At 41.7% G+C, this 23,182-nt stretch overlaps 1 protein-coding gene across 1 annotated transcript in view; it reads right to left on the reverse strand.

Annotated features, from left to right (window-relative positions):
* Positions 1 to 241: 241 nt before the first annotated feature.
* LOC120803742 (filamin-C-like) overlaps positions 242 to 23,182 on the reverse strand; it is a 37,694-nt gene continuing 14,753 nt past the window's right edge. The window contains exons 17-43 of the mRNA XM_040152582.1: positions 21,753 to 21,915; positions 21,450 to 21,610; positions 21,159 to 21,326; positions 20,814 to 20,937; positions 20,576 to 20,732; positions 19,192 to 19,308; positions 16,721 to 16,910; positions 16,603 to 16,626; positions 15,779 to 16,026; positions 14,402 to 14,494; positions 13,671 to 13,770; positions 12,321 to 12,461; positions 11,923 to 12,051; positions 10,855 to 11,028; positions 10,526 to 10,687; positions 10,103 to 10,306; positions 9,256 to 9,408; positions 8,713 to 8,835; positions 8,332 to 8,589; positions 6,837 to 7,106; positions 6,388 to 6,525; positions 4,859 to 4,974; positions 3,843 to 3,975; positions 3,136 to 3,312; positions 2,830 to 3,048; positions 1,826 to 2,032; positions 242 to 1,720 (exon numbers count right to left, since the gene is read on the reverse strand). Of these exons, the coding sequence (XP_040008516.1) occupies positions 1,533 to 1,720; positions 1,826 to 2,032; positions 2,830 to 3,048; positions 3,136 to 3,312; positions 3,843 to 3,975; positions 4,859 to 4,974; positions 6,388 to 6,525; positions 6,837 to 7,106; positions 8,332 to 8,589; positions 8,713 to 8,835; positions 9,256 to 9,408; positions 10,103 to 10,306; positions 10,526 to 10,687; positions 10,855 to 11,028; positions 11,923 to 12,051; positions 12,321 to 12,461; positions 13,671 to 13,770; positions 14,402 to 14,494; positions 15,779 to 16,026; positions 16,603 to 16,626; positions 16,721 to 16,910; positions 19,192 to 19,308; positions 20,576 to 20,732; positions 20,814 to 20,937; positions 21,159 to 21,326; positions 21,450 to 21,610; positions 21,753 to 21,915 (4,337 nt within the window). The 3' untranslated portion in view covers positions 242 to 1,532. The remainder of the gene's footprint in view (positions 1,721 to 1,825; positions 2,033 to 2,829; positions 3,049 to 3,135; positions 3,313 to 3,842; positions 3,976 to 4,858; positions 4,975 to 6,387; positions 6,526 to 6,836; positions 7,107 to 8,331; positions 8,590 to 8,712; positions 8,836 to 9,255; positions 9,409 to 10,102; positions 10,307 to 10,525; positions 10,688 to 10,854; positions 11,029 to 11,922; positions 12,052 to 12,320; positions 12,462 to 13,670; positions 13,771 to 14,401; positions 14,495 to 15,778; positions 16,027 to 16,602; positions 16,627 to 16,720; positions 16,911 to 19,191; positions 19,309 to 20,575; positions 20,733 to 20,813; positions 20,938 to 21,158; positions 21,327 to 21,449; positions 21,611 to 21,752; positions 21,916 to 23,182) is intronic.

Consider the following 23,182-nt stretch of genomic DNA (forward strand, 5'->3'; position numbering starts at 1 on the left):
GGAAAGCCTGGACGCTCATGTGCTTGAGGTAATGAACTAACAGAGGTTTAGAGAGAGGCAGTGCTTTTCAGAAAGTTTACACCAGGTGGACTCTCCTTTATGTACTGGATTCTGCACCTTTTCATTTTGCCAGAAACATCGTGTGATCATATTGTGGTTGTAATGAACTCAGCTGCAGCTGTTCAGTTTCTCTTGAATCTCTTGATGGACACCAGACGAGCAGCAGTGGCCGATCTCTGTGGCAAGTTAGCGAATAAACTTTAATCATGCCTGCACAGTCCTGCAAGATTGGAAGTTAACATATCAAACAGTTAAAATTTATTTCATTCATCCATTTTCGATACATACAAAATCACTATAAAATGTCACTCTGTAATATTGTGTCATTGCAACATCACCTGTGTTTTTCATCATTCACAAAATAAACCGATTGCCTCGCTGCGCTTCCTTCCTGTGGTAAAAAAAATCTAAATCATAACATCTGTCTTTCTCTGAACGAAGAACCTCATCTTCACCTTCACTTCTCAATAATAAGACCATTTTCTGTCAAAGAAAATAAAAAGAGGAAATAAATGTCTGAGAATAAATAAAATCATAAGCAAAGAGTTTCTTTAAGTCACAGCACAGTTTGTCCTGATCCTCCGACGTAACTGCAGCTTTGTGGGAAAACATCATCACACAGATTGAGTTGCTTCTATTCCTGGTTGTACAGTCCTACTCAGGGTAGTAAGAACTAAAGATCCACGGTTTCTGCAAAATCCAAAAATATCCTGTTCAAATCTTGAGAATACAAAGATCTGCTAAGTGGTTTTATCCAAATGGTTAAATTCTTCACCAAAGGAAGATTGTCTTTCGCTTAGTTGAATCTGAATCCGTACAATTAGTCCGAGGCCGGTGGGGACTTTATCTGTTGAGTTCAGGAGCAACTCAACACCAGTTTGTAGCCAACACTGTTGATTAACTTCTGCCAACAACATCCTACCCTGTCCTGACAAGTAACTATTATATATTATATATAATATAAGATAATATCTTGTGTATCTCCGACTTTTACTTCACCTCTGTGAGTGAATCCACTGATCGCCCGATTCAACTGAACTTTGATTATTTCGATCCAAACTACTGCCTTGATAAACGCTGGTGTAACAGAACATGAGTGTAGTTGAGTATCAGGCCTCGTAGTTTACATTCATATTCATTCAAAAAAATTAGATGCTGGTTCTCATCCATTCAGACACGGCTGAAGAAGCTGCTGCCCTTCGGCACCGCCATTTCAACACAACACTGACAAAACGAAAAACAGAAGAACAATCACAAACTCTAACTAAAGCTGCGCTCTAATGTACCTAATTAGCAGTGAATGTAAAACAGTTGTGCTGACGCAGAGAGACACAGGAAATAGGACCATATAAATGAGCCCTTTGGCACAAAGTGTGAAAACAGTCCCCTGGAACACAAGTGAGAAGTCCTCAGTGCATCATGGAGGGTGAAAAGCTGTAGAGGAGAGACGGACATGAAGATAGAGTTCAGGTTTAGGGGACGGTGACGTGGAACGGACTGCCGGGGACATTCTCGTCCCCCCATTTGACGATGAGGATGTAGCTGCCCTGTTCTTTGACGGTGTACGTGACATTGTACATCCTGTTGCCCATGTGTTTGACGTACACCTCCTCACAGGGCGTCTTCGGCCCGTGGACGCCCACCATCAACATGTTGGTGCCTGCAGAGCCAAGAACCGAGACACCAGGCCGTAGTGAAACTTTCTCAGTTTTGATCTGAAGGAAAAACTTGTTCATGTCTTTGTTTGTTCATGTCATGTCCTCACCTGCTTTGCTGCAGTCGACCGTGAACGTGTTCTTCTGACCGACGAAAGCCTTTGATAGGCCAGCACCCCTGGAGGTAACTTTACTGGCATCTGAGGAGAATTTGGGTAGGGAGGCGAAGGCCCCGCCCATCAGTGACGACTTGGTGACAGTTTCCACGAGAACAGACGACGTCTCGTGCAGACTGTGGCCCCCTGACAGACGAGGTCCTGCAGAGAGATTTCGTGAGACATGAGCTCAAAACAGTACAACACACTGCATGTCCAAGTTTACTCACATCTGTTATTCGACTGCACATTATTTGGAGAATCAAAAGGCGGTTCCACAGTTCCTTTATGTGGTTCTTGTAGTCATTTAGAAGGTTATAGGGGTTCTAACAGGTGGTTTGAGTGGCTGTAGAGGAGGCTCTTGAGGTCTTTCAGGAGGATCTTGTCATCTTTGAGACTTAAGGAGATTTTAGGAATCTTCTAGGTGGCTTAACAACTGAGGGGGGGTTTGAAATTCTTTTCATGTTCTTTATAGTCTTTTGGGAGGAGTGGTTTTATTAGAATTATTAACATTTTATTCAAATTTCTTGCATTTTGGAGATGGTTTGTTGGATCTGGGAGTCGGCCACAGTTCATTAACAATTTGTTTAGAACTTGTTTTTACCCATTTATCAATAACTTCCAAAGCTAATATTGATTCTGGTCCAGTTCAAGGCAGAGTACTGTTACAGTTTTGCTGCATAAAGACTCAATCATCAGTTTAGGTTTAGTTATTAATAAATGTTATTCATTTATACAGTCCTCTTTTTTGGTCTTCATGCGGTCAGCGATGTATTAAATGAAAAAAAAAAAATAGCCTCAGGCTCAGGCCCGGTCCAGGTTTCAAATGCGTCTGAACTATTTGGGTTCATTTGAGTTCTGACTTAAATACAAGAGTACAGGCCTCAGTTTTAAGCTTGCTCAAAACTCAGATCCAAACTCGAGTATGTCAGTGTGGTGTTCATGGTCAATTGACCCACCTGAGACTTTGGCCTTGAAGGGGCTTCCTACAATGTGCTGGGGTCCTCCGTACTTGATGGAGATCAGGTAGTTTCCAGGAGCCATGGGTGTGTAGGAGACCTTGTAGCCCTCAGGACATTCCTGACAGTCCATTTTCACTTTGGATGGTCCATCGATGGTCACAGACAGAGCTCCTGAGCCGGCATTACAGGTGTTCACAATAAACTCTGATGCCACACCTGAGGAAGGAGACCAAAACCCATTAAAATATTCTTAATTTGATTACTCAAGGCTTTAAAATTAATGTGTTAATTGTTCGTGCGTACCTGTGGTTCCTCCTTCCAGTCCCGGTCCGAAGGCAGACACCATGCCAGGATCTCCCACCTGTCCTGGTTCTCCCACTCGGATCTTGAAGGGGCTGCCCGGGACGTGGCTGCCGTTGAAACGAACATCGATGGAGTGAATGCCATTTTCCCTCGGGATGAACCTAATAGCATGCTGATCTGTAGAAACAGAAGGACAATGAATAAGGCTCATACTGGGTTTGCTGTAGTAATGTCAAGGCTCAAAGTTTTTGCCTACAGTGTAGTGTGTTGAAATTGTTTTTGCTGTATAAGTACACTGTAGACACAGTTAATCAGTCCAATGCTTAGGATCTCAGTTTTGTCCTGATTCAGTTGAAGGAAATTCTGGGTAACCAATAGATGTCAGTGTTTCAGTTTTCACTGTAAATAAAGAGGGGTCAGATCATCAGGATCGACAGCTACATGGAGCTGGGTGTCATTTTCATAGCAGTAAACATTATTAATGTGCTTAGGGATGATAACATGTAAAGATAACATAAAAATTTAAAAGATAGTGGGGCCAGACTCGAGCCTTGTGGTACTCCATATTTGATATTGCTTTTACTGGGACACAGAAAAGTAATGGACCCAGAGTTGAGCCTCTTGAGCCTTTTTTTTAATCACTGCTGTATTTTTTTAAATACAATCCTTCCACTGGACAGGTGTAACACTCAGTGATTGGATCTCACCACTGTCCATCTCTGTGATGTAGCACTCCTCTATAGCTCCTGATGGTGTGTGGATCTTGGCATCGATTAGCCCTCTAGCTCCGTTCAGCTGGACAGCAAAGGAGGCCTCCTGCCCCACTTTCAGACCCATCTCCTAAACCACAAAGGAAGAAAGAGGAAAGAAAGGGGTATTTATCTATTAACTTTACTGTAAGCTGTAAATGAGCACACAGGTTAATATAAACATTTTCTTTGAGTGCCTGACATTTTCCAACCATACAAGCCATTTCAGACGTGGTGTAATAGATTTGATTTTGTGTTTTTGTTTTGGTTTGTGTGATTTTTGTTGTTGCTGGGGTTTTTGTGTTTTTGCTTCTTTTTTGTATGTTTTTTTTTTAATTAAGTTTATAGTTTCTCTTGTTTTTGCTCAACATTTTGCTGGACCTATGATGGCCAGCTGTCATTGTCATTATTCAAACAAATATTATCCATCTTGTCCTTTTTTCATGTCATTTTTCAGTCTTGGTAGTGAAGTCAGTCCTTCCTTCTCTTTAATCTCTAATGATTTGAAGCCATTCATCTGCTAATACTGTATCAGCCTGTACACATTTAGAACCAATTGCATTTTTTTGCAGCAGCAATAAATATTTTCAGAAGATATCTTTGAAATTTTTATGTAAAGCACGTTGACCTTTCCCTAAATAAAGTTTTCCTTGCCTTTGTGTAAATATGGTACATGAGAAGACTTTAAGCTTTAACTTTCACTGTTAAACACAAAGGTTAGGGGTTAAATATACAGAGCTACAGTTATAAAAGGAAGGCAGAGCAGATACATTTACACACACGACCACAGAAATACTCATGTCAGTCAGACACTAATAATAAATCTATTCATGGAAAATCAAAATGTCATCTTTTAATATAGCAGATGACACATCGGAGGGTTTAATATGGAGGGTTTATAGATACTCTTCATATCTGTGACCTCAGCTAGTTCTGTCGAAACTGGTTCATCTGATCTAATGATGTCTTCTCACCTGGAGGCTGGTGATGGTGAGGCGGCGAGCGTCATCAGACAGAGTGGCGATTGGGACGATGAATGGAGAGTCTGGGATGTGTTCATCATTGAATTTAATAGAAACCTCATAATCACCTGGAGAGAGGACATAAGGGCAAAGGGCTGACTGAGAATATAACACATTTTTTTAATTATTATAATGTCACTGTCACACTTCTCTAACAGAAGTCTCAAGTTCTTCTGTAGCTCAGTATAACTAAGTTGGTCCATTCACGGCCCACTATGGATTTCAATATACATTAGACTTCAATCCAGATACTCTTCTTGACTGTCTGAATGACGTCAAGTCCTAGATGTCCAAGCTTTCCTAAAATCTAATGATGAAGAATGTGACGTCATACCATTTGGACCAGTAATTTCAACTACAATCTAGGCTGTGCGGCAAAAAAATTATAAGCAAATGATGTTGATGGAAATCTAAGCTTTAAGAAGTGAAGAATATTGTCCAGTCTTGATTTTTCGTCTCAAGTAAATCCATAAAATTAGGTCATTTTCAACACTTTAAGATTTACAGTTTTATTAAGACATAAATGGCCCTGCTCCAAAATATACTGCTGATATGTTGGCTCCCTCAGACTACATTGAATTTTATGTGTTTTCATCTACTTTTAATTTAATTTCTTGCCTTTACTTGCAATTACTGCAGTTCCCTCTTTTATTATTGGCCGAGTAAATGTTGTACTTAGTATCATTAAGAACAATGCAAATAAGGTTTATTTTTATTATTTTCGATTGACTTTTTTACGTCTTCTGTTCTAACAACTGATTTCTAACAACTGATTTCACTGCATTTTTATATCACCGATTTTGTATATTCTTACTTTTTGTTGATTTGGCCATCACTGCTATTCGTTGTGATAACATTTATTCAGTATATTTGAAGTGGTTTGTAAATGTTCAAATCCTGCGTACAATATTTGACTGTAGAGTTGTTTGCCTCTTTGATTATTTGTTTGGTTGAGTTGTGCTCTGGGTTGAAACCTTGCCAAAACTGATGCATCCACAAATCTCAAAACAAAAGATGACCAAAAATAAGAACCATGTTTTTTTAAAATAAAAAAATGCAGATTCCTTTATATAACCAACAACTAATTTTGTCTTCATTCCATTTAAGGGATTCCTGGGTGGCCTATAGATGTTTCAGTTTTCACAGCAGTAAAGGAGGTTCAGATCCTCAGGACCAACTGCTGTATAGAGCTGAGCGTCATCTGCATAGCAATAAAAGATAGGGTTGTGTTTGTAGGGGCACCCTTAGCAATAACATTAAAATGAAAAGTATTGGACCCATAATTGAGACTTGTAGTACACCACATTTAGTACTCACTGTGAGTGGGACACTTTTCTGTTCTACAGGTCAAACTTTTGACTTTTTTTTTTTTACATAAAGCCCGGGCAGGAATCAGAGGACACAGGAATACAAATTTGTGGTCACTTAATACAGTATCTCTTAGCCAGAAATCTGATCTAGAGTCTGTGTTAGAGTCTCACCAGGCTCCTGAACCACGTAGGCGACTCCACAGGATCCGTCCTTCCTGTCTTCAAAGGTGATTTCGGCCTTGCTGGGTCCTTCCACAGCGATGGAAAGACCTCCAGCTCCAGCCTCTCTGGTCCAGATACTGAACTCAGCTGAAACACAGCAAACACATCACAGATTTAACTGTTATATTTTATATGTATTCACAAATAGCTGTTTTGTCAAATATAAAGGGAACAAAATCTTGATGGAACCATTCTCACCCACAGTCTGCATGTAAACTACAACAACAATAGAGGAATTTCATCCAAGTTATGAAGAATGGAAAGAAGAGAATGAAAAAGCAGAAGCGGGAAGACGGAAGGGAAGAGAGAAAGAAGAAGATATGAAAACCAAGGAAAAGAAACAGAAATAAGGAAGGAAGAGAAAGAAAAAGAAGTGGAATGAGTAGTGTCCAGCCCACCTGGGACCCCTGCCACTCCTCGGTCCAGTCCGGTTCCTCCTGCTCGGACCTTGTGGGCCCCTCCCTCCCCCAGGGGCCCCACAGTGAACTGGAAGGGGCTCCCTGGGACATGTTGGCCCCGGTATTTAACGTTTACAGTGTGAGGTCCCATCTCCTGAGGGATGAAGCGGACGCTGTAGGTGCTGTCCTCTCCTTTAATTATCTCTGCATCCTCCGTCTTTCCTCCAGGACTCGTCACCTGAGCCATCATCTCCTGGTTACTTGCCTCACCTGAGAGGGAGGGAGGGGAGGAGGAGGGGAGGAAAAGAATGAGACAAAGAGAAAGAGGGACATGAATCATATGATTTGTAGCCTAAAGAGTCTCTGGACGTCTACAGAAGATGCACAAAGACCCCATATATCACACAGTGGTTAATTAATACACACTTTATTGATGTTGTCAACTGTGCGATCAATGCCCAAAAATGCTGAGTTAGTTTTGGTGGTCTATACTTAGTTCTCGATTCTCAAGGTGTCTGGTCTACATATAGATTTATATACATGAATCTAAATGCAACAACAACAACAACAACAACAACATAATACTAAAATAAACAAATAAATGCCACTTCTTACTGCACAAAAGTCAAATTTATATATGAGGAGAAAAAGAATCATACTTTGACCATTTTATTTGGACTATTTCCTGCACTGGGGTCCGCCATGACTGGGGTCTAGGTTGTTTTAAGTCGAGGTTGGCTTATGGTAACCAGTTAAAGGTTAGGGATGAGGTTTGGTTCAGGAGGAAACAGGATACAGGACATAAATTGATGTGGAAACAGATGTAAACACAAAACCAGTATCTGAGAACCAAATATGTGGCAGCTCTGGCCCATATTTGGCCCATACTCAGCTTGGTTTTAGGTCATACTGGAACCATGATCCAAACTCTGTAGCAGAAAATGAACCAAATTACAGAATCTTACCAGATGATCTCTCTTTTTCTGAAAAACAGTACCCAGTACAGCAGAAACATTGCTGACCCCAATGTTGTTTATGCCATATTGTTTGTTTATGTCAAAATGTGGGACACATTTTTTCGTGGGCTCCTCTGGTATGAGGACAGATCAGGTATTGACTCTACTTACAGAAAGTGCAGAGTCAAAATGAAGGAGAGAAATAAAAAATAAAAAAATTAGAATCACAACCAGAGTGAAATGTGAAATTAAAACTTTAACAAAACCTGCTGAACATTACAGTAATGCAAGCATGATAAGCAGGTTTCTGTTCATCAGAATGCAGTCAAATCCAGTTATGCTATTCACATGCAACAGTAGGTTAGATGTACTGGTGACGTGAGACTTTTCCATCTCTGCAGCACTGCACTCTGCTGTAACTGACAAATGTTTCCAGTCTAACACTCACACACATGCAGAAACACTGAAAACCTGATGAAATATCCTGAATTTGATTTCTTAAAACGTTAGAAACTCCACACACACTCGTCCACACACACCGTCCTGCAGAGGCGGTCGGCTGCCGGCCGGCATGCCGCTGAACCCACTCAGACTCTCTCGTCCCAGAAGGTCTCCGAACACGTCTCTGAAGGGGTCTCCTCCGACCTGCGTGCTCTCCTCCACACGGAACTCCCTCTTTGTCTCTCCTCCTCGAGTTTTACTGATCTCCGTCCTCTCGGTCCGAGTGTAGGTGTGACTGCTGCGAGTGAACGTCCGAGTCAGACGCTCCTGAGCCGAGACCATCTGAAACCAGTTCCCTACAACCAGGAGGAGAAGCAGGGAGAAAGGAGGAAACGAGGAACAAAGAAAGGGAGGTGAAGAGGAGGAAGCAGAGGGGACAGGTGCCGACGGGTAGGGGACACAGCGATGTCACAGCTCACCTGGTATTTTGAGGTTGAGGTCACAGGTGCTGCCCACAGTGGCGATGGAGGGGGCCTGACGTTTCCTGGTGATGCTTTCCTTCATCCGGCCCTCACCAAACACCTTCACTGTAAACGGACTTCCTGTTGGGACAGAACATGTTCTGACAGTTCATTTTAACTTAAAGGGGAAATCTGTTGTTCAGCCAGGTGAAATAAAGAGAAGATAGACATCAAATATTTAATGCAAACATAAAGAATAAATGCTAAAACCACCAACCACACTCAGTTTGAGGGAAGAACATAAAACCTGGAGTATACCGAGTTTATACCGGACATTATTTAAACATTTTGGACTTCAAATGTCTGCCTGGAAAGTTGAGCTCAACCATCATCCTTTAAAAAAATCCCAAAACTGGTAAAGCTGCTTGGGAAAAATCACTGGCACTAATATAAATTCTACACAATTTAAAGTGGGAAATGGGAAACACATCAAACCGCTGGTGTGTTCCTGTGAAGTCGATAAGACCAAACATGATCACCATTAATCATTCTGGTTCGCACCTGGTACGTGTTGGTCCGCAAACTTGATGTTTATGATGTAGTTTCCAGGCTCAGTAGGACAGTAGGTGACTTTACAGGTTCCGTCCTCCACGTCCTCACAGTTAATGTCCACTTTACTGGGACCCTCGATGGACAGACCCAGACCTCCATAACCTGAGAAAAACAGATGGCAAAGAAGGAGGGTTGAACACTCAAATCCTGTGAGCTGCTGAAATATGAAGAAAATCTAAATTTAAAATTCAGCTTTGAGGTTCATCACTGACTCTGGAAGAAGTAGTTTGACAACAAATGCATAGCACGAGGTCCACTTCCGAGAAATTATCATCATACACTTGCGAAGGCACTGAGACCTGGTTGAAAGCTCCAGGAAATTTCCAATAAGTGAACATTTTGCTAAGAATTTTTTGTCAAAATCTTATACTGTGAAAAGGGACACAAATACCTTCTTTAGTTTGAATATCAGTTACAGTATTTCTCTTAATTATATAAAGTCAAAGAATCATGTTCCATTATTAATAAATAAAAGATCAGTAGTTTATTTATTTATTAATTTTACAATAAATCATCCAAAAAGAACTATTATAATAAGACAGATATTTGTACAGATGTTTGATTATCTCAGATGCTTTTCTTACAAAATATCAGATGTCATTTAAATATGTTGGTCATTTCTTGTGTTTGGATTTTAAATGCATTTGAAGTTGTTTATTACAATAAACTGTAGAAAACATAAATATAATAAATACAAACAAGAACACTTAAGAATGATTATTGTAATTTTAGATGACAATTTACAGAGGAGTTTTCCTTGGATTGGGCCAGTGGTTTACATTAAGCTTTATCTCACCTGCGTTCCTGGTGTCGACGATGAATTCGGCCACCTCAAAGATGTGTCCTTCCACCAGCCCCTGACCGTAAACCTTCACCTTACTGGCGTCTCCGATTTCCGACTGACCCACCATGATCTTAAATGGACTGTTGGTCACATGTTTCCCGTTCTTCTTCACACTCACCACGTGTTCACCCACTTCCTTTGGTGTGAACGAGATACCTGCAGGCAGGAGAAACGCTTCAGCTTCAGGTAGTCATTGCTCATTCCAAAGTTAACTATTTGTTACCTATGTATATATACACAGTTTCAAGTTTCAGCTTTGTCAGTTTTTACAGAAGCTCCTTTAAAGAATGTACGTTACATCCAGGGTGTTTCAAAAAGAAACTGTCTCGAGCGTTTCAACAACTAAAGCCTGAACTGTGAGCAGTGAAAACTGACCAATGTGTCTGTTGGGAAGCCTCTTCAGCAGACATGGCTCCTCGTTTCCAGACGGCGCTTTGATGGTCGCTGTCAGACTGCTCAGGTCCGTCTCTGTAATCTTCAAGGAAACATCTGTTGCTGTGCCAACGTTGAGCTGAGACATCCTCATTGATTCATCACCTGTAGGTCAAACACAACAAAATGAACAAAACTAGTACGAAAAAGCTCAGCTTGTCAGTGTTTTGGAAAGTGATCGACAGTCTTTCATATCTGACATAATTGTAAAAGGATGGATTGGTTGGGAATTTTGGGACTTCACATGAAGATAAAACAGGAAGTTTTATTACCTGTGATCTTGGCAGTGAAGGGACTGCCGGGGATGTGTTTCTCGTCAAACTTGACGATGATGTTGTAGTCTCCAGGTACCGTGGGCAGGTAGGATACAGTACAGGTCCCGTCTTTGTTGTCTTTACAGCTGATCTCTGCTTTAGAAGGACCTTCGACAGCCAGAGAGAGACCACCTCCATAGAGACAAACAAATAAAGGCATGTCCTTAAGAATGGCTTGATTAAATTCACTATAGTGTTCATTTCCACAGCACTAATTCCATCAGTTAGACTCACCACACTCTTTGGTTAACAACAATACTGAATTTATTCACTGATTATTTACACACACTTCTCCTTTGCTTTAAAAAAATCAATGTTAAGTTACTGTCAATGAAACTTCCTGCAGATGTTTCACATTAAAAGGATACCAGAAGCTAAAAGGCCATAACTCCTCCCTTTCCCATTCTCTGACTAGCCCCAGAATATATTATTGATTTCTTCACACCCTGTGAAATGAATTTGGTCCTAGATCCTCTAAAGAGTTCCTTCTTGTATATCAGGTCTAATTTGGCCACCAGGGGCCCCAAATCTCTGAAATTAACTTGTTACTGAGGTTAAACTATTAACGTGTCATTTTTGTAAAAAATCTCTTAAGACTCATTTTTTAAGGATGGCATTTCTATAAAATTGCACAATGTATGTGTTTGTATGTGTGCATATGTTTATATTTACACAACTTTTGTAATATTTTAAAATCTCTTATTTGTTTCATTATTTTATTGTTTTGTCTTATTTTGATCTTTTTTGCACAGATTTTTTTAAAAATAATGTTCATATTCATTTGTTTTTCTTTCATTACCTTGTCAAGAATTTTATAACATACAGTATGATTTAAAAGTGATTTATGGATAAAGTTTCATTGTTCTCTCTGCAGTTGAGATAAATAAAGACCATGTACACCTATTGAGATCTGCTTTGGTAACACGTTTTTTAATTAAAAAAAAACCATGCCAATAAAGTGTGATTGAGTTGAAGTGAAACGGAGCTACAGACTTTCACAGTCAGAGTGTGTTATGGTATTGTTACCTTCTCCAGCGTCTTTCGTAACAATAGTGAATGTGGAAGGTCTGTTCACGGTGCCATGGCTCAGACCAGGACCGTATGCTGTCACATGACCACTGTTAATGGCATCAACATAGAACTGAAGAGGACTTCCTGTAACAGAGAAAATACAAGAACAAATTCTGCATGAATGTGATGGTTTAATGTTTTCATGAAAGTAAAACATTTCACATCAAATGTCTAAAGCCAGGGTCAGAGCAGTATCCGATTCACCTAAAGTCAACCTGTTTGCTGATGATACTCTGATCTTTAATTCAGAAGACAGAGACCTCCAGTATGAATTAATGTTTGTTGTTGTGAACCAGCCCATGTTTTCAACAGTAGAAAAGAAAACTGAGTAAATATATTTTTGGAGGGTTTACCTGGGATGTGGTTTCCATCGTATTTGATGTCCATCTCGTGCAGACCTCGTTCAGTCGGGGAGTACTTAACTGTGACGGTGCCGTCCTTATTGTCGGTGATGTGAGGACAGGCAGTTCGACCAGACGGCATTCGCACTTCACCTGGATAGCAAATCACAGACAAAAACTCTAACTTATCATGGCTCCCAGTGCTGCTTTGTTGGTAAATTTTTACATTCAATAACAGAGATTTAATGTTTTTTTTTAAGTATCTGGTGATAATCTGTACTTTTCTTCTTGTCATTACATCCCATGTGTGGACCAAATCCAACAATGAATGCGTCCTACTAACAAGTATTGTGTGCATATCCAAAGCCTCAACCCATCCATCCATCAGCTATACCGCTTACCCTGTGAGGGTCACGGGGGGCTGGAGCCAATCCCAGCTGACGTTTGGCGAGAGGAGGTGTACACCCTTGACAAGTCACCAGTCTGTCACGGGGCTGACATATAGAGACAAACAACCATTCATGCTCACATTCACACCTACGGGCATTTTACAGTTGCCACTTAACCTGCATGTCACCCATAAGAAACCCACTCAAGTACGGGGAGAACATGCAGACTCCAAACAGAAAGGCCCAGACGACACTGGGGTTCAAACCCAGAACCTTCTTGCTGTGAATCCAAAGCCTGATATGTCCTATTAGGGTACTGAGAGACAAATGGCCACATTGTTGGTTTGGATCTGCACATGGGGTTTTCTAACAATAACAAAAATATAGAATAACACCAAAATTTAACCTTTAACCTCGACAGAACATTAAGCTAATCCTATAAAAGTAACTCCATATTCCTATTAACAGTTCCAGGATGAGGTCTTGTTGAAAGCCAACTAACACATTTAGTTCCATTCAGATTTCCCACAGCAAAGTTGTAAGTTCTGCACAGGGTTCTTGATTAATAAAAAAACATAAAACTCTATAGTGAAAGAAGGCATAATGTACATTTCTTTCATTTTTCCCATTAAGAAGATGTTTTTAATATTAATTGAGGTTCTAAGGATAGAGAATCTCATATGCTGTACAGACTGTATTCAAATTTTAAAATTTGATAAGTAGTCTATCGGCAGTGCCCTGTTACTTTCAACTATGAGCATATTGACACTTGCACACATGTTGTGTTATAGTTATAGTTATTCATCACTATAAAGATAATGACATGCATGCTGTATTACTCACTGCCGCTCTGTTTTCATACTTGAGCAAACAAAAGATTGCGTGTGGCTGCAGAAAAGTCAAATCAAATTAAATGAAATCCCTCTAATCTCCTGCCAGAGACGAACATGTGAACAATCTAAAAGGATCTTACCTGTGATCTCTCCTTTCTGCACAGTGAAGGGAATGACCAGACTGAAGGGGCGGAGCATAGGCTCCATCCCATCCACAGGGCTGATGGGATCATCGGTGGCCTAAACCAGAGCCAGAGGGGGGTGTTAGTGTCACCATACTGGGAACTCTGGGAAAATTAGCCAGAGACGAGGAAGAAGGAGGAAGCACAGCAAGACTGTAGAGAGGCTCAGGGAGAGTCTGATACACAGAGACTAGTCTACAGTGAGGTGGACCAGTTTGGTCTGAGACTGGTGTAAAACCAGTTAGAGAAAATGTCTGTTAAATGATGAAAAATAAGTTGGTACATAAACAGATGCTTATTACTACACATACAATAGTTATCTACAAAGAAAATAAAACAAAAGAAATCAAGACAAAAGAAACTAAAAACTATATATAAAAAAAACCCCACAAAAATCACAAGTTAGTCTGATGAACTGGGACATCTGTCTGAAATCTGTTAGTTATGTGGTTGAAGTCAGTGTTAGTGAAAGCAGACACCAGCAGCAGACAGATGATCAAGCAGATTAAACATGCAGCACCATGCTGAGCCTAATAAAAATCAATACGTGAATCTGGGTTGGTATTGACTCTGTAGGTCTGAAAAGCTGCAGGGATACGACAGAGGCTGAACTGAGGACGGTTTGTATGAAGAGATGATCTGAGAGCAGTAAAACATAAATATAGTATATGCAGTATAACGTCGTGTACCCATTGAGGGGAGAAGCCCACATAGGGAGTGTAGGGCTGCTGTAACTGAAGCTTGTCACATGGCTCCTCTATTATTGGGATGGTGTCACTCGCCTGACAGGGAACAAGTACAAGCTTTAGGAAACACACACACAAAAACACACTACCATGCACAAACACAGCTCTAACATCTCCTGATTGTTGTAAAAAGTCTTCCGTGTTTGCCAGAGGGAACAACATCTCTGCTTCTGAGCAGCTTCGTACGACGACAACCGGTGAGCGAGAAGCGAAGGCAGACACGGAGCTCTCTACGAATATCACAGCGCACGTACCAAGCTACAGCTGAATGCAAATCGCTGACGGAGAATAGCTTCACATGAATGTACTTTGAAGGAGACTGCTCTGCAATGTCAACTCCTTGTTGATCTAAACATTGTAGTGTTTGGTGCCAGAGATCAGAGCTTAGTTTCACCTTAAATTAAAAAAAGAAAAAAACTGAATCCCTTAAAAACACACAGTTTGAGCAGTGCGTGATGTCCCTCAGAATTTACACTTTCATGTGAAGTTTAAGGTGTTATTAAGGTTAATGTCAGGGCTCTGAAATATTTCCAGCTGCTCGTTAATGAGATTTTAGAGGATTGTTACTCAGTACTTGGAAACTAACATATTAAGAGTCTTTCATGGGTTTTCTGCACAGATTTAGGGACTTTGAAGAGGTAGAAAATCTGTATAATGTACATAATAACATCACAAGCAACCCTTCAGTTAATCTGCAAACTCAGGGGCTCATCCCAAATTTAGAGATAATTCATGGATAATTAATATGTATATTCAGAGGGTTTAAATGGATTTCTCTCTGCAGGCACAGGATTTTTAAAGGGTAAAAAAAACAAACAGTCTGAAAGCAATCCTTAAACTTTCCCCTCAATAAAAACACAAATAAATGAGTATAAATTACGGGATAAGAGTTTTGCCCATTAAACTGTGCAAATAATCACTTTAAATACCTTAATCACCTCTTAAATACTGATTAAAGGAAGGTAATTTTTAAGATAAAAATATAGAAATTCAGTTTTCCAGGGCTTTGTTTAATCTGTTTTCAGGGTTAAAGGATTAACTAAGGCTAGCATGAAAGTAATGCTAAAAGACATGTTGTAATTCTGTTAATTTTACCATTTGAATATTAATCTAATGATCCAGTGATTCCCAAACTAATTGGCTTGTGACCTTGTGAAATTAATCCATGTTTTCCACTGTTATCACCATCGTCACCAGTGTCTCTGGGCTTGATAAACCACCACCGATGGTGAGCTTTAGCTGAAGGATTAAACTGATCCTGTTATTCACAGACTGGGAACCACTCATCTTCCTGCCTGTTTCTGCAGGTTCGTGACTCACCACCACATGGAAAGGGCTGTTGGGAATGTGCTCCCCTCCAAACCGGATGGTGATGACGTATTTCCCGGGCTCGGGGGCCGTGTAGTAAATATCAAACGTCCCGTCTGCGTTCTCCACCACGTCCACGTCCAGCTCCGCTCCGTCAGGAGTTGACACCTTACAAGTGACTTTACCTTTCCCAGCAGCCTTTGCATCCACGGTGATGACCGTCTCCTCGGCGATCTGGATGGTCGGGCCGATACCAGATCCTGACAAGACAGAGGACAAATCAGGACGCTAGTCATGAAAAGTCCTCCTGACCAGTGATTGATAAACAGAATGAAAACTGACCATGTTGCAGCCCGTTGCTGAATTGATTTTACATTAATGAAATACATTTTACCACAGTTTCAAACCTTCCTTGTACCGTTGCTGTAACCATGTATTTGTTTACTACGTTAATCACCATGATGAACTGGTAACACATTCTTTCTTCCCGCCAGTTTTGAATCCAATTTTCTTGTTACTGTCATACACATTTTTTACTATAGCTTTAGTGCAATTTGTCATCTGTGGTATCACCTTTTTTCTGATTTATAATCACCATCATTTGTTGTGTCTTATCCGGTGCTGTTTTCACGGTTTCACACTTGTTTCCAGTAAAAACTACAAAGACCTACCGCTGTCTTCAACCTTAGCTGGAAGTGTGTTTAGGTCGCTGCAGAGCCGTGCAGCTACACGCATGGTCGAGGACAGAAGACGAAGAAGTGAATCAAATACCTTCAGCGGTACGATAGATATAGACCCACAGAACTGAAGGATAATTCTGATTTAGTACAACTCACCCAGTCCATGTCCTCCGATTGACACTGTAGGAAAACAACAACAGAGTCAGTGATACCGCGACAGTCTCAGGTGATGAAATCTGATTGGCTGACAGAGCGGCGGTGGGCGGAGTCTGACCTGTGACCAGACACTTGCTGGCATCCCCGCTGGGCAGGGCGTGGATTCGGTACGGTGAGTACGGGATCTCGTCTCCTCCGTACTTGATGGTGATGGTGTACCGTCCCGTCATGTCCGGTACGTAGGACACCGTGTACGTCCCGTCTCTGTTGTCCCGGATGTTTGCCTTCTTGGGTTTTCCCTCCGGATCCTGGAGCCACACGGACATGAAGTTAGTGGTGTGTTCGGGTTTGTGTGTATATGTTTAAACTAAAGTAAAAACTGCTGTGGAGTGAAGTACTGCACATCAGTGGTCTCCTACCATGTGCCATATTTAGTCTTATGAGTTCTTGTGGTCTGATGCCCTGAATTCATCTCTCATAGCAGGACGAAATGTCGTCCTGCTATGAAGCACCCACAGAACTGAATCGGCTGGGTGAGGTATCTACTAGCCAGCAGGGCCCGGTATCAAGCCTACTGACAGCAGTTCGTAAACAGAACAAAAAATTAATAATGCAAAAGTCACTGCCCACTACCTGCTCAGCAGCAAACAGCAGACAGACCCAGTCAGAGAGCAGCTGGTGAACACAGTGGAGCATTTAGCAGCTAAAGAGCCAGATGTTTCCCTCAGGAGCTGGTGGAGACCAAAACCAGAGCTAAAAGAGAGGGAGTACTGGACCTAGATTTATCAGGTGGACTCAGACACCAGATCCAGATGAAGGATCATGCTGCTCTGTAACTGCCATAATAATTTATATAATCTGATAATATGTCAGAGGTCACAGTCAGAACTTGTTGATCTGCCCTCGTGGCTAAAAAATTATGTTTAAATTTGAACTTATTCCACCTTGACATGGAAAAAAACTCAAATCTGCTCTAAGTTATTAGAAGTATTGGCCTATTCATAGAAAGCTCGGTAATGTGTCCACAGCTCGACTTATTTAGGCCACTTTCCCCTCTGGTGTCATTCACAGGCTCGCCATGATGTTCCGCTGCTGGCCCATAGGTACCAGCTGCTGAAACCTCTGCTTCCAGACTGACAAAAATCGGGTTTGCCGAGAATAACTCTGCAGCAGCTGGACTCGATGGCTGCTGGTTTGAGACCAGTGGTGTTCACAGCACTCACGTGTATTGATCATGTGTTTGTTATCCGTTCCACATCACACAGGATCTAACTAATAAATGCAGCAGAGGAGGGTGGAGGGATGGATGGAGGCAGGCTTACGAAGCACTCCGGTTAGTGGAGAACTGAAAACCACATCTGTCTGTTAGCTCATTAGGCAAACTGAATGGAGGTCAGTCCACATGGAGACCACAAAGGGGGGAGAGAGGGGGAGGACGGGTGGAGGCATAAAATACAATAAGTAATTTGAAACTGTCCTTGATATTCTTCTGTTATTAAGGTTAAGGTTAAGTTTGGATTATGTTGGGGCTCTGAAATATCTTCAGCTGCTACTTATTGATATTTGAAGGGATTTTTATTGAGTACTCCGTTATCAAACAAGTTCGCTCAGATTTGGGGTAAATTTGGGTACAAAATTTTTATGGTTCTCTACCTGTATTAAGGTGGTTTAAGGTACAAAAATGGCATGACTGGTTCTCCTCGATGTGCAACTTCAAAGGGCTAATTTATAATTAAGTTGCAAATCCCCCATTTCACCACAAATCATGGTTTTATAAATGGATAAATTATTTGGAATATACAAAGGATCTTTTTTAAAGGGCTTTACCTCTTAAAATTGACCAAATAACACAAAAGTCATCCCTGAATTGTCATGTTAATTAAAAAAAAAATCAGACTGGCTGCATTTTCTGAAGGAAGTGTTCATGCACTTGCTGCGAAATGTTGTCATTAAAATATTTAAAACAGATGAAGCGGCAGTTAAAATAGAAATACTGAAAGAAGATAAAGTTTCAGTTTGAAGTGTCAGGACTGAATGATGAAAGCTGAAGTGTCAGTAAAAGTGTAAGTGATTAAACCCCTTTTACCTTTTAAAAGCCCTTAAACTGTGCAGATAATTCATCAAATTACCTTAATGTATAATATATTATAATCCAATACTTTATCCTTTAAGTATCCTCGTAAATCCTACATTAAAGCGCCTTAATTACCTCGTTATTAATTGGTAATCTTATGAAATTTTAAGCCAAAAAATTTGAGGATTTGGTGTCATGTTGTACAGTCGGCTTTAAGCCCAGCAAATATTGCCTGTGAAAGTTTCGGCTCGTATCAGTATCGAGCTTTTAAATACATTTAATTAACTTCAAATCCTCCCTCAGAGTCACAGGGAGGATGAGGCAGAAAAACTAGACCCGACTCTCTGAACTCTGATGAGTCAGATGAGTCCCTCCTAGAGGTAAATATTAAAATCTGGGTTGAAGTATTGGATCGTTGGTTTATATAAAGGGGGAGGCAGGGAGAAAGGGTAAGAGGGTGTTGGGGGGGGGGGGGGGTAAAGGAGAGAGGAAGGTGAAAGAGCGCGGGGCCTTACACAGCCTCTCTTAAGAATACTGAAGGGGATGGTTTTCTTTACAATATGAGTCTCCCACACCCTCCTGCCCCAGTCCTCCACAAACACAGAGGCCTCCCGCCTGCACCCATCCGGACCCTGCAGCAACAGCAACCAGCCCCCAGCAGTGGAACAGGACGTCACATGGAGAGTTTGAATCAGGGGTTAAAAGAGTCAGTAACACAGAAACTCTTCAGAAGAGCAGCTTACATCTCCATCACCTGAGCTCAAATGCATGTATGATTAGAAACCGTTTACTGTTTCCAGTTCGGGGTTTAGTGCCTGATCACGCCAGAACCACAATGTGTTTACGGAAAGCTTGTGGATGCGGCGCTTCTTACATTACTCCCTGACTCAGTCGCAGAGCTTGACCTAAATTCAGGAAAATCAAAACCTTGTGTTTTGTTTACCTGGTATCCAGCGTCCCTCAGCTCTCTACTGCAGCGCTAGAAAGTCATTAAGTACTTTTACTCAAATACTGGACTTCAGTACAAATTTTGTGTTTGAGTATTTCCATTTCATGTCACTTTGTGCCTCCGCTCCTCTACATTTCAGAGGCAATACAGCACTACATGTATTTTATAATCCACAGTTTGTGGTTTTAAATTTTACAGACATAACAATAATGCTTTATTGTATGGGTCCCGTATTTTCCAGCTCATTTCCTGGACACTTTCCTCATATTTTCCTAAAAAGTAGCTGGTATTTAGCTACAAATTATCAGGAAGTTTCCTAGAAAGGCTGTCGCAGTTTGGTCCCAATTATAAGGGAAACAGAGGAGGTGTTAGTTCCTACTGTTCTTACATAACAGCTTCTTATACTTGAGTCTAAAAATTCTCAAAAGTTGAACATTGTGCAAAAGTTCTGTGCAGATTTACCTCACTCCAAGAGAATCCACTCATTGTGGCAAATCCCGTTAAGTGAGAAAATGTTGGTCCAACATTTCATTGTTCATAAATTCTGATATGAGGGGCGCGCAGACTAGACTGTCTATGCTGATGCTGAGTGGTAATTATCTGCACAAAAGAACAAAAAAATACCTGCACACTGTCATTTGCTAAATTAAAACTTATTTTGTTTTTTAGTATCTTTGATTCAATATTCAAATTGAAGAAAAATTGCAGCATAATCTCACACCACCTCCCTGTACCTCACAAGAATTATGTTAGATCCTTGTTACACATTTAGAAACGGCCTTTTTGTTTTTGACCTTGAAATTTTGGTTGCCACATCTTTTATCTATAGTTTTCAAAAAGGAAAACAATTAAGACACTACAAACTCTATACAGGCTAAAAAAAGGCGTAACCCTTTTTGTATCTAGTCTTTCTGACCTTGTCTAAGTCAGGGCAGGAAGCTGTGACTCACCAGTATCTGAACAGTGAGCAGTCCCTCTCCAGCATCTCGGGCATCTATGGTGAACTCAACCGGCAGACTGGCAGGAACCCCGGACGCATTCAGACCTGGGCCGCTGGCTCGAACTTTACTGGCATCATGAGCGGGCAGCGTCTTGATCTTGAAAGGACTGAGAGGAGATAGTTTGAGAAGTTAGACCTCAACTAGGAGGATCAGGACCTGCTTGCAAACTAATCTCTTCAGCACTGACCTGCGAGGGACCTCCTGCTCGGCATACTTCACACACACTGTGTACGGGCCATCGTTAGCAGGAGTGTAGTTCACCGTATGAGTACCGTCACCATTGTCGGTGATGTTGATGGGCTCGGCCACACCTGAGAAGAAACCGCAAGATGTTTAACGTGAATCCTGTCCCTAGAGACGGTTTGCGTTTTGGATTTTTATCAAATAGAAAAATGTCGTCAGTTGTCCACTTCTACTTCTGCTAGGGTAAAAAGCTAACTCAGTAAATGCACCGCTAAAGGCCAGAGTCCATGGAGGGCTCTTACAGGGTACAGTATAAGAAGACAAATCAGGATTGTTCTTGTGGTCTTACCAGTTGGCCCATAGAGCTGAACCTCCAGGGGGGCCACTCCAGCCTTGCTGCTGTCCACGGTGAAGGTCTGAGGGACGTGAGCTCTTACTCCACTTCCCAGTCCCGGTCCTGAACACCTCACCTTACTGGGATCCACCAGCTCTCGCACGGGGACCCGAAATGGGCTTCCTGCAACACAAACCATCAGGTAATATGCAGTTCTCTGTACCTGGTCTTGGTACGTGTAAAAATCTAAACCGTACCCAACCCCACAGGTCAGAGCCCTGGGTTTTAATGAGATGGATCCATTACCTGGGATAGGTAGGCCTCCGAAGGTGATATTGACGTCATACTCTCCAGGAGTGAAGGGGATGTACTCCACACTGCAGCTGCCATCTTTGTTGTCCTTACACGACATCTTCGCCTCAGATGGACCCTCAATGGCCAGGCCGAGGCCCCCGGTGCCTGCACCCCTGAGGAAGAAACCACAGGGATGGGAAATTAGAGGGAGATCCCGAAGGATTTAATATGTGCCAAAACTGTCGGAAATGTTCAGATTTGTGTGATTTGAGTGCTCCAAGATTTACGGTGCACGAGGTTACACAGTGAAATTACCTGGTCTCGACAGTGAAGCGGTTCGGTTTGTTGACCAGTCCTTCCTCCAGACCCGGACCATAGGCTCGGACTCGACTGGGATCGCAACCCTCGGTCACCGAAACCCTGAACGGACTCTTAGGCACAGAGACCTCATCAAACAACACTTCAATCAGATGCAAACCTGTAGACAGATAAAGAGACGTGCAGAAGGATCAAATCTTTTCCACTGCTTCAGGGTCCAGTCACACCACATTTACAGAAGACCAAAATCAGTTAATTTCAACAGTGTTGGTAGCATTTCGACACAAACGCCATTAAAGTTGATGGCAAATTTTGGATCAACGACAAACTGTCTTGACAGTACAAACCTCTGAGGGAACAGGGTGCTAGAGAGTCCAAAGTAAAGGATGTTTGTCTCCATCCAGTTTAACAAAACCTCCTCTGTTCCACAGCAGGGATGCAGCATCGTCCGCAGCCCATGGTACACATTTGACTGATTTTAACTCAATATCCAGTTAAAAATCAAGCTGGATACTTTGCAGTCTGGTAGTGTATCTAACCTGCAGTGAGCCAGCTACCTTGGCGAGCTACTGTGGCGGGCTAACACCAGCATGTTAGCTTTTTGCGCTCCAGCCACAGTAACTTGCTGAATGGTCACTATGTGGTAACTACGTTTCCAGAGCCCCCTATTTTGCAAGGACACATGGATCAATTTTGCTTTGCCAATTCATGGCACGACCGGGCATCCATGAGGCTGCTAGAATGACCGCAGTCAGTACGTGACTCCGTAAATCGGTCACAAGCCTAAAAGTGTGTATTTTTTCTGTATTTGTGTTTCAAACAGGCAGACAGAAGATGACACACCTTTCCTTAAAATACCAGTGTGGCTGAGTATTTCCGTCCCACAATGCAGTGGGCTCCGACATGTCACACATTACTATCAGTGGAAAACTATCTGCTGGGAGCAGAGAGGCTGCAGCTATTAATACCATCAGTTCATCCCTGCCTCCTCTCACTCTGCTCTTCTTTTACTGTCACGCAGCACTGAGAGACCTGACTCCATTCATTCCAACTGATAAACTCTACATTCATCAGCCTTTATATACAGTTTATGTCACAGTCACTACCGCCTGACTGTGTTCGCAACACCTCATCTGTTTCTTTTGCTTGCGCTTTACTTCAAGTTAGTTTGTGACGGCAGAGCTGATTACGATATTCAGAGTCCTAAACATGGTGATATCATTAGGCAGCCACAAGTTTAAGTGTTAAAGCCACGAATGCCTCATTTGCCCCCTTCTCTTTACTGTGGCAGAGCGAAAACAGAGGCTTTGTTAGAGCCAAAAGGAATTTTATTTCACAATTATGATGTGTTGCTTTGGAACAAACATTCCATAAACCAGCAGCAAACCCTGCCACTGCCTGTTCTCTGGCTCTGTTGATTGGCTGTG

Source organism: Xiphias gladius, chromosome 2 (genome assembly GCF_016859285.1).
Source record: "Xiphias gladius isolate SHS-SW01 ecotype Sanya breed wild chromosome 2, ASM1685928v1, whole genome shotgun sequence".
Lineage (NCBI taxonomy): Eukaryota > Metazoa > Chordata > Actinopteri > Istiophoriformes > Xiphiidae > Xiphias > Xiphias gladius.